General features: G+C 34.6%; 1 protein-coding gene across 1 annotated transcript in view; it reads right to left on the bottom strand.

Annotated features, from left to right (window-relative positions):
- DPY19L2 (dpy-19 like 2) overlaps positions 1–15,617 on the bottom strand; it is a 49,545-nt gene that overhangs the window by 15,510 nt on the left and 18,418 nt on the right. The window contains exons 7-14 of the mRNA XM_090287029.1: positions 15,296–15,353; positions 13,543–13,634; positions 12,378–12,477; positions 9,465–9,542; positions 8,639–8,725; positions 6,190–6,249; positions 2,260–2,340; positions 150–251 (exon numbers count right to left, since the gene is read on the bottom strand). Of these exons, the coding sequence (XP_090143155.1) occupies positions 150–251; positions 2,260–2,340; positions 6,190–6,249; positions 8,639–8,725; positions 9,465–9,542; positions 12,378–12,477; positions 13,543–13,634; positions 15,296–15,353 (658 nt within the window). The remainder of the gene's footprint in view (positions 1–149; positions 252–2,259; positions 2,341–6,189; positions 6,250–8,638; positions 8,726–9,464; positions 9,543–12,377; positions 12,478–13,542; positions 13,635–15,295; positions 15,354–15,617) is intronic.

Below are 15,617 nucleotides of genomic sequence, written 5' to 3'. Positions count from 1 at the left end.
GGCCATCTGATTAGCAAATGTTACAGTGAAAAAAATATATAGGGTAAGTTGGATGTTTCTAAATGAAAATTTTGAGTTTCAAATTCAAAAGAAAACTTAAGAGCGAAAAACCATCATACCTGTAGAAAAGGAAAACAAAAAGAACATACCGATTTTTCCATAAAGTCGAACTCGGGAGCACAGGTGTAGATTAGGGTATCGAAATCCGTGTACCGTAAGATTCTCGCAGCTATGAGGTCACTCAGGCGGATCTGGGGAGGCACAGGGTAAAACAAATTAAAATCACACCAACAGTTACAGTCAGTAACAACTGGTGATGTAACAGTAAACAACCTAGAGCGTACATTAATCCAAGGTACATGGATCCACCTCAAAGGAAAAAATACAGTGAATAATACTTGGTTTATGCTGAAGTGTGAAAAGAAAGAGAAAAATCAAGAGAAATGAGAATACAAAAGAGGTCAGAAAAAGTAAGCAGAGATGATAATGTAAAGAGTGAGCTAAAAATCAATATTTGTTGGGCAGAGACCACCATGCAGTTAATTATGAGATTTATAATCACATCACTTAACCAAGAAAAAAAAAATTCACGTTAAGCCCTTTCATCACACGCTGTAAGTCATGAACACGTTATCATTTACACAGAGCCTCAAACACTGATGACAATTTCTGGTGTTTCTTGAACTTTTTGGACACACATTCAAGCCATGAATGTGACAGCTACTGTTCATGAGAATTACAACAATTGCACATACTACTTAGATTTAGTTACTTTGATCCCCAAGGCTTTTAAAGTAAACACCACCAAACAAACCCAGTGCAGAACTCCTATTTCCTACTGATTTTTCATTACCTGCTTTTGAAGAGACAGCTATTTTCCACTGCATTCTCAGAAGGCCAGAAAAAAAGGAAAATATCTGGTACAGTAAACCTTAACTCATAATATTTTACAGGGAGAGAAATCATTTTATATCAAGTTTACATGGTTAACTGGCTTCCTTTTATTCATGGTTCCCATTATCTATCTACCAGTACCAAGGATAATTTAGAGTTTACTTTATTTTTCTAATTTAGAGTACGTTTGGTGACTAATAATAATTTAACCAAAACACTTTAGTTTCAAGTCTTTCTCATTGCTGTTACATAGAGGAAGTCACTCAAGAGTACCGTGTGTGTGTGTGTGTGTGTGTGTATGTAATAACCCAACATAAATAACTTAGTAGATCTAAATAAAGTTCATCATAGAATATATACTCCCTACAGAATAAAAAGTTAAGAACAATAAGAGGGGAAAGAAAATGTGTCAGACATACCAGAGAACAACAGCAACAAATAAACCTAATAAACCACCATGCAAAGGTATCAATATATAGCAAATAAATTCTTACATTTTGAAACTTTATTTAATATGAACATGTATGGAACTTCAATTCTAACTAATAGTGATAGCACTTGACCTTTTAGAGAGTAAATAGTATACTCCCTTGTTAAAGCTTAAGTAATTTCAACAACAGACAGGGTCCTAACTGGATAGTACTAGATAAGGTAAATCACAGAGAAGATTATTGTATGACACACACATGAATGCTCACATCCAAACAGGAAGTGCTAAAAATAAAAAGTAAATTCATGCATTGTTTTTTATTCCTTAAAGTAATTTGTTAAGTAGGGACATATGCTTTAAAAATGGCCATTATTTAAGGCATTAGTTTTAAAACAGACAGAAATTCTACACATGAGGGATAAGTGGCCTATATATTTTCTCAAAGATAAAAAGATAGAAATTCTTTAACATTTTCTTTTTACATTATAAGAAAAATCTATAACAATATCAAACAATATCTTAAATTTAATCCATAATTACAAATAAATAAAACTATATTGAGATTTTAGGAGTTGTATTTTTCAAAGCTGAGTACAGACTGCTCATATGTTAATATCTGCAATAAATTAATAATTATTTAAACAAATAGTTATTTGTACTTTAACTGAAATACAAACAAATAACTACTTAACATACTATTGAGTTTTTCCTAGAAGGCTACATCAGCAGTCACTGATATACTTTTTTCTTAGTTGATTAAAATGATCATTGAACTGCAGGGTTGTAGTATTGACTCTGCCAATAACTATCTTGGGAACCTGGAAGAAGGAAGTTAACTTCTATAAGACAAAAAGGTTAAAATAGATGGTTTCAGAGTTTTTACCCAGGTATACATATTGATAAAACTTTCTGCATTTTCACTAGAAAATACTTACATGGTCTGAAACGCCTAAGATTTTAGATGTCAGAAACTTCAAAACGATTGTTCCACATAACCAACCAAAACCTTGAATTAGCTAAAGAATAAATAAAATAGAGAGAAATCAGGTACTAAAAAGTATCCAGTTAAAACATTCAATTATTTCAATAAATGGCATAGAAAACTTTTAATCGTGTGACGCACATGAGTGACAAGGTCTAAAACTGGATGCACTTGACAAAAAGTTGTGCCACTGCCTTCTGGCCCCTATAGTTTCATATGAGAAGTCTGCTGTAATTCAAATCAGTTTTGCCCATAGGTAATGCATCCTTTCTCTCTGCCTGCTTTCAAAATTCTCTTTTTCTTTAGTTTTCAAAAATTTAATTACCATGTGTCTAGCCATGAATTTCATTGGGTTACACTACTTGGGATTCACTCAGTTTCTTGACTCTGTAGATTTATATCTTTTACCAAATTTAAGAAATTTTTAGCCACTATTTCAAATACTTTTTCAGTCCCACTCTCTTTCTCCTCTCCTTGTTGATACAATTATTGGACCTTTTGTTACGGTCCCACAGGACCTTAAACCTCTATGATATTTTCCAGTCTATTTTCCCTTTGTTATTGAGATTGGATCATTTATTTCTATTGTCCTCTCTTCCTACAGCACTGAACTGGAATTGGGGAAATAGTTATAAAATTACTTCATACATATAAATACATACACACATGTGAGTGCACATACAGATACATACAATGAAAGGGTCTAGAAGGAAGGACATGTTGGTAGAAATGAGAACACTCAGCACTCAGATCTTGGTTTCCAAATATCATTCTATACTAAAAGAAACTGAAGATCCCAGGAAAAATGGCTGACTCCGGAGTTTGGAGAAGGAAAATATAAGAGGAGCCTGGAGCATCTTGTTGAACCATAATGTAAGGAAGTACATAAAGGATTATGAAGATATATCAAGTGGGGGAAACATGCAGCTTGAAAAGATTCACAATGGCCAAGTCTGAAACTGATATTTGTATATGATATTTTTCCCTTATATATAACAAATTATTCCAGCATCTCATTGAAAAGTGAACTGAAAGGTAATCTTCTTATAATTGCTTTGAGTCTCCTCATCAACTGGAGAGAACTGACATTATAGAGTCTTCCTATGGATAAACATGAAATTTTTCCATGTATTTTTATATTATTTATGTGTTAACAATTTAAAAATAACTTTCCCAAGAAAATACTGAATGTATTTTATTAAAGTTATTCAGATACTATATGTACTTTCTTCCTAATATATATGACAAATTTACAAAATATGTTTTCTCTTTGCTGCCAGAAAATAGAAATATAATTGACTTTTGTATATTAGTCTTATATTTAGCCATGCTATTGAGTTCTTATAATTTATAATAATTTGCATGAAAATTTTTTAAATGATTTCTATGTTAATAATGACATAATGACTTTTGAGTTTTCTTTTCCATTTCCTTCCTACTACTGTTTATTTTCTTGCTTTAATGTGCTGGCTCAGACCTTTAATGAAAAGTGAAAAAAAATATTTATCTTGATATTGTTTTTAAGTAGAACACTCCAAATACTTCAACATTAAGACCAGTGAATGCTGAAGAATTTTATTAAGTTAAGAAAACTCCCTGCTATTTCTACTGTGCTAAATAAATGGGTGTTCAATTTTACAAAATACATTTTCTGCATCTAATAGGATGATCATAAGTTATTTTCCTTCTTTAATTCGTTAGTGTGATAATTTACATGCCTGGAATGAACCCAATTTGTTCAGAATAAATAAATATATAAATATATAAATTAAATATATATATCTGTTATATATATATATATATATATATATATATATATATATATACACACATATCTGTTCTTGAGTTGCTAATATCTTTCCAAGTTGCCAAATTATGGTAAAGAATATTAAAAATAGGATTTGGCCCTGACCCGTGTATCTCAGTCAGCTGGGCATCATCTCACAGAACGAAAGGTTGCTGGTTCAATTCCCGGTCAGGGCACATGCCTGGGCTGCAGGCCAGGTCCCTAGTTGGGGGCGTGTGAGGGGCAAACAATTGACGTTTCTCTCTTACATCAATGTTTCTCTTCCTCTCTTTCTCCCTACCTTCCCCTCTCTCTAAAAGTAAAGAAAGAAAATCTTTAAAAAATAGATATTGATCAATCATGAGTGACAATTTTTCTGTATTTTCCTGTCATTCAATATAAAAATAACTTCCTTATTTTCAAAAGTTTAAATTATAACAGAGTAAAATATGCAATATAACCTTTAGTCCACTACCATGAGAGAATTACTTGAGAGATAAAATGTTTTTTGTAAGAAAAAGTCTTAGTTCAAAAACTATCTTTGCTTTTTCTTTTGACTGCCTTCGTTATAAAATAACCACCAAAAAATGTTATAAAAAGCCAAAATATTGCATTGTTTGTTTAAATAACTACCACTATGTTTCTCCCTTTTGCAAGAGAATTATACAAATTTCAAAGTATAAATATGAGCTGAACATTCTTATAGCTCAACTTTCCTCACCTTAGAATTCTGTTTCTTTGAAATGATTGAAATGAAATTTAAGGCTAACTTTTATTCTTTCTAGTCTAAGACTGAAAACAATAAATTTGCTTTGACGGAATTCTCTGAACGTCCATGGACACTGTTCCATTTGTTATTTTACAACAGTTTGTAACTGAAATTTTCCATTTCTTTTGAGTATAGTTATTCAATAAAAATCTTTGAATTTTCTGTTGACTTCCTGGCTTAATCTTTAAAATACAACCATTACTATTTTTTATGAAGTAAAAGGATCATGTATTAGAAGAGTCATGTCATCCGATAATGTACATGTGCAAATATTTCTTCGTGTTCACCATAAAGGATGAGAGAAGGCCCCAAGCAATGAGAAACGGGCGGTACATCCCCTCCACTGTTCTGTGTCCTGAGCGTAAATGCACCTTCTTATCTCCCCCTGACCTTCCCAGTTTTACCTTATCAATATATAACAGGAAATCACAGAGTTCTTCAATATGGCAGGCCTTATTTTTAATACAAGAACATCAGAGAGAAAGAATGAATGTCATCTGCTGATATTATGATAATTAGGAATTGCAGTACCTACCTGATCATATACCTGTTTTACTTGGAAACCAACACACAAACCTAGAGGCGACATGCGCCATCCCTTTGTATATTTGGGAGGAAGTCCAACAAAGATTAGGCGATGCCTTTGTTGAAATAAGAAGAGGCTGGGAGATTGTAAAGAAATACTATAAGGACAAAAACACTAGTCTAAAGTTGGAAGCAGGAGGGAAGAGCGAGAGTGGACAGATGTGAAATAGAAGGGGAAAGTAGGAAGAGAACTAGAAACTTATTTTGAAGAGAAGGTTCGTTAATCTATAGACAGAAACTCAAGGCAAATAGAAAAAATGTTGAAGTAACGCCGTAGGTATATAGTAGAATGAAAAGTAAAGGGAAAAAGACTGAGGGTAATACTAAAATAAATCAGCAAGTTCCTTTTTTAAAAAAAATATTTCATTTATTTATTTTTAGAAAGAAGGAGAGGAAAAAGAGAGAGAAACATCAGAGACAAACATTGATCGATGGCCTCTCGCACGCCCCCAGCTGGGGCCCTGGCCCACAACCTGGGCGTCTGCCCCAACTGGGAATCGAATCGGAGACCTTTCAGTTTGTGGGACAGTGCCCAACCCACCTGAGCCACACCAGTTAGGGCAATCAACAAATTTCTTAAAAATGATTTGTAGATGTTGCTAAGGACTATTTCTCACCTTAAGCAAGTAGCTATTTATAAGATTTATTAACTCTAAAGAATTCCATTTTTAAGTACATTATCATATTCAGTTTATAGGAAAAAAAAAGTATATGAAGAAATTGTTTAAAATGTTGACTCTTACCCAAAAGTTGAGTTCAGACACTCTCAATCTTTGAATATTATTTCTCTTCATAATTATCACCTAAAATGCATGATACAAAATGAACCAAATACAATTAACATTTATATTTTAGATGAACGATATGATTCAAATATTACAGAGTCGTCCCCCCTTCCATCTTGCCTATCACAGACATCTTGCTTTTAAATTGGTGATTTTTCAGAATTAGAACATGACAACCTTCTCTTGGGGTGAGAGCTAAATGCTTTGTGCACTAAAAAGTTGCTTCTAGAATCACGCTAAGGCCTCCTTGCATTACTCGGGGGCTTTACGCCGGACAAGTCCTCTGGCAAGGTAGGTGGCGTGTGGGTGGCGGGTCCCTGCGAATATATATGTAAGTTACCGAGCAAGATTAGTGCTTTATGTTAACATGAAAATCCTTCATTCCAAACGCCCAACATGTTGCTTAACAGTCATAGTACTTGTATTTTTTTCTTATGAAAAAATCTCCTGATATTGTTACCCTTTGTTCTTCTATATTTAATATCTTATTTCTTTGACAGTTATTAATATTGTATCTTTATCACTGATTTTGAGCAACTTGATTATAATATGCCTTACTACAGCTTTCTTGTATTTGGGATTTACTGAAATTCTTTATCTCATCAAATTAGAAAAATTTTGGCCATTATTTCTTCCAATATTTTTTCTACCTCTTCTCAACTCCCCTAATTTAGACAGATACTTTATTTTTCCTATGTTAACTGTCAATGAGGGACTGGAACATCACCATTTTTTAATCCCTGTTGAATTAATGAGTCTGGTACTAACTAAGCACTGATGGCTGCTATCACAAAAAGAGAGGTAGGGGGTATAATGAAACAACAATACTATGTTGAAGGGATCAAACCTCATCCTGCCCAAGTTTTAGATTCAATTAATAATATATTATAAATGCAGAAGACAAATGGGATGTAAAGCTACACCATGAAGATTCAAAGAGTAAAATTAAGACCATATCATCCTTTACATGTTCAATGACCAAGGCACTTCAACAAATACATTTCCTGGGAAAGAAAACAGGCAGATGCATAGGAACCCTAAAGAGGAAAACAGAAATTTAAGTGACGAAACTACAAAGCAAAGCTAGGAGGGATTACCAGAGCCGAGTAACTACTGTTTTAGAGCTGTACGTGGGAATTATAATTGGGGCAGGATGGCTGGAGAAGTTCTGATTCTGATTTGATGGTAGTTTAAGTGTATTTTCCAACTAACAGTCCATTAATCAGTACTTATCAGTTTTAGTTAGTATTGTCCATTCATAAAACATTTGTTTTATGCAGTTTTCTGTATCTGTCTATATTTCAGAATAAAATAGCTTTCCTAAAAAGAGATAGATAAGCATGCTATTGCAAGTCCTCTACTTCGTCATGCTGAAAAAGTCTGACAAAAACATTGACAATGAAAAGCCAATGTTTTAGGGGAGGGAGAAAGAGAAGGGATTGCTTATTGTGAGGGAAAAAGAAAATACGTGGGGAACAAAGATGTGGAAACACAAGAACAATCCCAGAAGGTCCGATCAATGCACCAGACATGGCAAAGTGCTCTGTTCTGGTATCGCTGTGGTTGGTATCATTTCTGATCATTGTGGAGAGAGAACACCCAAGGAGCATTCCTGTGGAGGAGAACACTATAGGTCCTGGTTTACAAGTTCCAGAAGTGTGACTATAAAGTAACAAAACCAATTTACTGAACCACCATTCCAAACACATACCCAAATGAGTGTCATTCAGTGAAAGTAAGTCATGGGAGGAAATTATACACTTATTCTAGTTACGTTACCATTGCTCAAAAACAGTTTGGAACTCCGATTTCTAAACTACTTTCGAAGATAATTCAGTTATGGGTGCAAGAAAATAGGTCTTATTACTTTAATGTCACACCATATTTTAATTAATATCTATATATTACCCAGTTCAATCACCCACCTTATTCACAAGACTTTGGTCATTTCCAAAAATCAAATCCACCCTTGAAAGACGAAGTTTTGTCACCAATGAGGATATTCAAAAGAACGTGCCACAGTCTGTGAAGGCAATTCAGAGGAGTTCCAAAACTGCTTCTGAGCAATGGCACTGCCCCTGCAGTGAGTATTTAACCTACTGATGTGACTTAGAAGGAAATCACTAATTTTTATCAAAAATTATGGCATATTTTAAAAGTAAGTCTTATTATCATCTAATTGTTTTTTATTTTTAATATTTACTTGGGCATTGCCTTAAAATGGTCAACTTTGTACCATGTTATTTTGCAAGGTCAGATAGAGAATAGGCTTTATTTGGGAAAAACTTTTCCATGTGAGTAATAATCAGTAAAGGGCCCGATTTATTCTCCTAAACTTGTATCAGGTGGATTAAACCTGCTATTTCACAGGTTAAAAAAATACTTAATGAGCTTAACAAATACTTACCCATGTCATTAACAAAGATGAAGAATAATAAGAAGATAAATACATTGGATTTCCAAACATCAATATAAAACAAAGGAGAACTGAAATCTAAAAGTTGAAGAAAAGAAACACATGTTTTATCATTATTAGATATATAGCATAATGCATACTTTGCTTACAGGCATATAGCCATTTTAATACAAACTTGATATGCATAAATAAGATTAGTAAATAACTGTTGGCCAAATGTTAATAGAATTTCAACACATTGATAGGTTCTAAGTATTTTCAACACCATATATACTATATGGAAATTTTTTTTCTCTATCTGCTACTTGGTACAAATAAAATGGAAATAACTATCACTTCCATTGATTCAATAATAGAGTTATATAATAAAAAAGACTTAGTTGTAAGTATTAATTTTTTAATCTTATTTTTCGTTGAACTACTTGAGGATTTCTACCACTAAGGAAGCTTTATTTTATATTCTTAGCTAGAAGATATTTATTTTTATGTTCTTAAAGAATATGTGTTTGGAAACTAAGATAAAAGCAAAAATGTGAAAACAAACTTTACGGTGTCATATTTTATGCACAGTGTTAGAAATTTCAGGTCTCAGTTTCAAAAGTAGTGGCTAATAATAAATAAAACATACAAATAAAAGTTTCAGAGAGTAAAAACATCTACACTGTAGTTGAAAATGCATTATAATATGGTATCTATAAGGTACATTTCCTCTTTTCCTTTTAGATATTATCAAAATCATATGCATTAAAACAACTTGAAAGAAGGCAAACCCAATGTCTTGTTGTAATGTTTGACTTATAAATATGAAAGCTGTTACCATGTTCATATAAATGATCTTCTTAAATTTATTTGGCTCAATGTATCCCACAACGTACATGAGAAATAATGAGGCTATCTGAAATAAAAAGATAAAATAGTAAAAGTGAAACAAACGAAGAAAACAAATACTTCACTATTCATAAACAAAGTAAATGCAAGAGGAGTTATATTTCTAATAATGACACCTAAGTAATTTCAACCAGCCTTCTCATTAGGAACTACAATAGTGAGGGACAATACCTGCCTGAAAGTCACAGATTAATAACAGGGCAGGAAAGGAACTGGAAGCTAAGACCAGAGAAGAGATGGTGAGCAGGACATTTGAAGTCACTTTTCTTCCAGTTCCGACAGTAACAGATGCCTGCCAGCGGAGAGGCAGCTGAGAGATGTCCGCAGGCCCAGCAGGGAGGGCACACCAAGAATGAGATCCCTGCTAAGTCCCCAGGCTTTAGCTTGGGACTTCGAAGGGCTTTATGTCAAGAGAGAACCAGAAATCAAACAGTCCTCAGAAAGATGAAAGCCCACCTTTGAATGATCTCATTCTCTGATTGCATGAGGGTGGTTCAAGATTATTAGTGTGTTTATTTACCTGCTGACAACAAATTCAATCTACTCTGAAAGATGTTAACATCAACCTTGTCTCAAATTAACTATATCACTGTTTGCGTACAACGTCTACCACCACATCAGAACTAACTACATACTGAAAGAGATAAGACATTATTACACACACAATAGAAACAGATCCATAAAAAAATGTAGTTCAGGGGTCAGACAGTATATATGTTACACTTCGTGGGCCACATGTAGTCTCTATTGTAGACAGTAAGTTTTCACTTAACATAGATTCTGGGACTTTTGGCAAAAAGACATATATGAAAAATTTTTTACCAAAGGCTAATTGATATAAACAAGAGTTAAGTTCTTATGGAATCTCCTCAGTGTTCTAACAAAATAATATTGAACAAAATGATGGTATCTGAGGACCTGCTGTATTTTTTCTATTTTTTTAACATAACTTTAAAAATGTAAAAACCACTCTTAACTTGCAAATCACTCAAAAACATGTCTGGCATCATCAGACATAGATATTATGTGTGATATGTGCAAGGAAATAACAGAGAGGATTAAAAATTCCAGGAGAGTACTGAAAGCCACTTAAAAAAGCAACTGAAAATGTACAACTAAATATTACAACCATCAATATTAAGAAGTCAAAGATGCATTTAAAAGCAGGTCGAACATAGCCAAGCAAAGAAGTGACAAATTGAAAGACAGGTCAGAAGAAAACACCTAGAAGAAAGCATAAAATGATAAAGGGTTGAAAACGTGAAAGAACATGAGAGATGCAGAGTGTATGGTATAAAGATCTAACATATCTCACTTTACATCTCAGACGTGATAGAGGAACTCAGCAGAAGCTATATTATTCAGCCATGAGAAAAAAGGAAATCAACAACGTAGTGGCCCTCAAGGGTGCGATGCTGGGGAGACCAGTCAGAGACACAGACACCGGAGGATCTCACTTACGTGTGGACTCTAAAACAGCCTAACGGGCAGAAACAGAGGCAAAAGGTGGTTACCAGGGGCTGGGCGGGGAGCAGATATGACATATGTTGATTAAAGGTACAAATTTGCAACCAGATGAATAAGTTCCGGAGATCTAATGCCCGGCATGGTAATTATAGTCAATACTGTATCATATACTTTAAAGTTGCTAAGAGTCTAGATCTTAAATGTTCTCACCACACACACACACACAGTAATAATAATAATAATAATAATAATAATAATAATAATTCTGTGACTTGATAGAGGTGTTAACTAACAGGTGATAATAAGGTGGTAATCATACTGCAAAGTAGCAAGTCAACACACTGTACAACTTAAATTTACATAATATGATGTCGGTTATATCACAACTAAAGACAAAAGAACACTAAAGGTGTAGCACATCTTTTGAATGGTGAAGCAATCGTTAAGGCAATATAAAAATTACTGAAATAGCTACTTAAACGGTTTCATCAGCGCCACGGGATTAATGAATTGGCTTGCAAGGAACTGATGCCCGTGGGAAATCTAGTCCACTACGTTGGCAGGGGCAAATAATGAAAGCCACAGGCTTTCTGTGTCAGGACCTGAAAAGGCCAGCTCCCGGGAAGAAGAGCAGAGAGAACATTTGCAACACTAACTATGTAGCACCAACTGAGGTTTTAATGTCATTCTTTGTAGACAACCGGCAGCATCTCTCACTGCCAGTAAAAAACATTATTATTATTACTGTTTATTCATTAGGCGGAAAGGACTTCTCCTGCAGAATGTCAGCATCATGAAATTTCATCATCATCGACCTTTTACTCTCTGCTTCCCTGGCTCAGTTTCTTGCCATGAGTTACTGAGTTCTTTGGGGAAACAGGATACGGCCTCAGCTCACTCAAGAACTAGCATGATTACCAGGTTGAGAACCGGAGTCCGCTGAGACTCGGCTCCTCAGACAAAACCACTGATAGTTAAGCTACATTGGAAGCAGAAACCCTCTCCCATGAAGTCCAGGATTGGCCCTTACTACGCTGTATAGCTTGGCACCCAAAATAATTCCTATGGCAAAAGGGAAATCTACAGACAGATTTATAGAGCTCATTTCAAATACGAACAAGGAAAAATGTGAATTAAAATAACAGAAAAAAGTCTTTTGCATGTTGATCATTAATATCTGCCTAACTGAGCAATACCTCGGTAGACTATAGAATACATGGTTTTTAGTTTTTAAAAAATCACACATGTATGTAAACTTCACAATTATTCCATATTTTGAAAATCTATTAGGACATAAATATAATCATATTTTAAAACTTCTGTAGAAACGAGGTCCATCTTGCATTCGTCTTAAATCAGTTTAGAATCGTCTCACCTGCGTAAAAAGTATAAACTGAGCAAACTGCCAGGGCAGCATGAAAGCGACGTTGGAAAGGCACAGCCCCATAAAATGCCTTCTGCTGCTGTTCGAGGTCCTGAGGGGAGGGAATTGACACCGGTCAGCGGTACCATAAACGGAGCCGATCACTGGGCAGAAAGAGCAATTGCCACGTGATCAAATCTAATGACTCCCTTGCCTTTGATATAAGACAACAAAGTATGGTTCTCTTTTAAAAGGTCACGAAGAAGAACTTACCATGCTCGTTGGGTTATAAAAATGCTTAGCATAAAACAATGAAAACTAGAGCTTTAAAGGAAATATCGCACCTAGCTGATCAGTAAATAAAGGATCTCAAACATAAAAGTGTCTGTTCCTCAGGCCTCTTAAAGTCTGTAAGGCTTATTAAGTTAATTCCAGGAATAAAAGTGTCCAAGGAAAGCAACTGAGGTGAACTTCTGATTGACCTGCTAGAAACATCAGCAGTTAAGAAATTTTCATGAATACAGTGATCCCTCACTTACCGCGGGTATGAACGTTCTAGACCCCCCGCGACAGGCGAAAACCCGCGAAGCAGGAACCTTACATTTATTTTAGTGTTTACTGTACAGGACCACAAAACCCCGCGATACAGCGAAAAATCTGCGATAAGTAATTAAATATAGTATTTTTAAAACCCCGCTACACAGTGAGGCTGTGATAAGTGAACTGCGATATAGAGAGGGACTCCTGTATATGGACATATATGTTTCTTTGCTCTCTAAGCTGGCATTTCCCAAAGTAACCTGTGCATAGGCCATTGTTTCCTGGAATACATGGGAATGTTCCCTCGAACCACAGGGGGAAAAACAAGGGGTCAGATTACATGAGCTTTGAGGGGAAAAAAGGAAGAGTTTCTTAAACACCTTTGAATGTTTACTAAATATACATGAAAACTTAAATTCTGATTTATTAAAACATAATGCAGGTCCCTAAAACCTCTAGCCTCGTGGAAAACATTTTTACATAGTATTTTAGATTATTTTCTCAACTGGATATTGAACTTATTTCAGAAGTAACTAAAAATAGCACCTAAATTTGAACTCTGACTTAATAGGTGGAAGTATATTTTAAGACGCTTAACTTATAACTTATGTAGATGTGTTTTATTAATGAAAATTACCTGAGTATCACAGTCAAAACCAACATCTGAAGTACAAGGAATGGATATGAGAAACTCTCCCGGAGAGGCGGGGTCCACATCACGCGGGTAGCCTGAAATCCATAAAATGTTCCCTTCTTACGTCCCATTGCAATGAACATCATTAACCGCCAAATCATGAATGCGCCGGTCTTAATCATTTTAATACGAGGCTCATTCCCTTCGGAATGCCTGGTTAGCTTCTCCGTTTGGGAGCTGTCTCAACAGACACGCACCCGGTAGGTAGACAGAGAGCCATTAAGTCCAGAAACCAGGCAGGCTCTATCAGGCCCCCCAAACGAAACACAAAGGTCAGGCAAGACGGTAGGTATAGGAGCCGGAGCCGTAAAGAACCTAGGACTGAAAAGCAGACCCACATTCCAGCGCGGCAGTGTGACCCTGGTGTCCCAAGGCTTGGAGATGTGCACACGCCCGGGAAAATACCTACACAAACGTCACCTGGAGAACTCACAAACGTCAAGAGAGTTCATACATAAACAGTTGGATGAGTATAGATACACATTACAAGTAATTAAGATCATCTCTGAATTTGTGAAATACACCTTTAAAAAAAGTTAACTATAAGTTTCTAAAAACAACTGGAGGTATTTGGAAAGCACTCATGTGATGCACATGATAAAAGTATTAACTAAGTTTAAATAGACTTTAAAACTTTCAAGACATATGGGTGACAACATTGTAAGTTTTACATCAAGAATTCTAAAATTCTAGAAAGTATCTAACTTCTCATAACCTTGCAAGAGCCTTAAAATTATTGCTTCTCTTCCAAGAAACCAAAATTATAAACCTGGGAAGATTTTTGGTTTTGTGGCATGCTTAAGAAAGTCATAATGCCAGCCGTCTGGCACACTCAAAGAAAACATCTCACCTTTACATTAACACACCGGTGAATGACAGTGCATTTGTTTGCTCTAAGTTAATATATTTAAGACATTTATGTGTAATTTGTATGACTCCTTTGTCTCACAGATTTTTTAAATTAACCAAATATCTACATTCCCCAATAGTAACAAATAAAAGAGCATTCTGTACGTAAGCTGTGCCATAACATATTACAGATTTTGCTTCTGAAAACTAGCGGTCAGATTCTCTCACTTCTTACTGCCCTATCCTTAGCATCTAGCAGAGTCTGGTCCGTGTTGTATACTCCCTTGCTGGATGAATTTATGCTATTCTAAATCAGTTTCTATGAACTCCTTTTAGGTGGCCCATGTCCTGTTGGGCAGAATTAGTTGGTTTCTATTTTGATTCAGCATTTTGTAGTACTGAAAAGGCAGCATAATGTAATAGAGGAAATGAGGCTTTACTTTAGAGTCAGACAGATGTGAGTGGGACATCTTGGATAAGTAACGTGACCACTCTAAATTTCAATTTCATATCTCCTGTGAAGATAACAACCATTTCCCCAAAATGTTTGGTAGGAGCAAATGAGATAATGCATTTGAAGTACCTGACAAGTACAGTATTTCCTTTTTCTATGAAATATATGTGTGTGAATATATACACTCAAAACCATGCAAGATATTTCATGTCATAAATTCTTATTATGCAAAAATGTGGATTAACATGACTAAATATCAACTTACAAAACAAATTTCTTTAAAATATTGTGACATCCTAAGTAATATGCAATTATACATTTTTTGATGAATATATTCCCTTGTTCCTATATAGTTCTTTCTATTTCTTAACAATTATTTTCTAGAAAACAAACCTCTCCATGGTTGAAAAAGTAGCATGATACTGTAATTAGACCTCCAAGAGGAGTCCCACTGTAAAAAAAAGTATACAATCATAATTCATGCAAAGTACAGTTTTGCACAAAATTATCTTAGAATTAAAAATCATAGTGTCATGACACTAAACCATATAAAAAATAGTAAAAATTTCAAAAAGTACCTACGTTGTTGTTATAATTTTGAATGTACAAGCATATAAAGTGGACATATAAAATAATCTGGATTTTATATTATAAGTATTTTCTAAATAAAACACATAAGATGTGAACATAAGATAATATTTAACACACAAGCCAG

This window comes from Furipterus horrens, unplaced genomic scaffold, assembly GCF_987537825.1.
Source record: "Furipterus horrens unplaced genomic scaffold, mFurHor1.1.pri manual_scaffold_9, whole genome shotgun sequence".
Taxonomy (NCBI): Eukaryota; Metazoa; Chordata; class Mammalia; order Chiroptera; family Furipteridae; genus Furipterus; species Furipterus horrens.
Note: the sequence above shows the minus strand (reverse complement) of the source record. Positions and strands in the feature narration are given on the sequence as shown.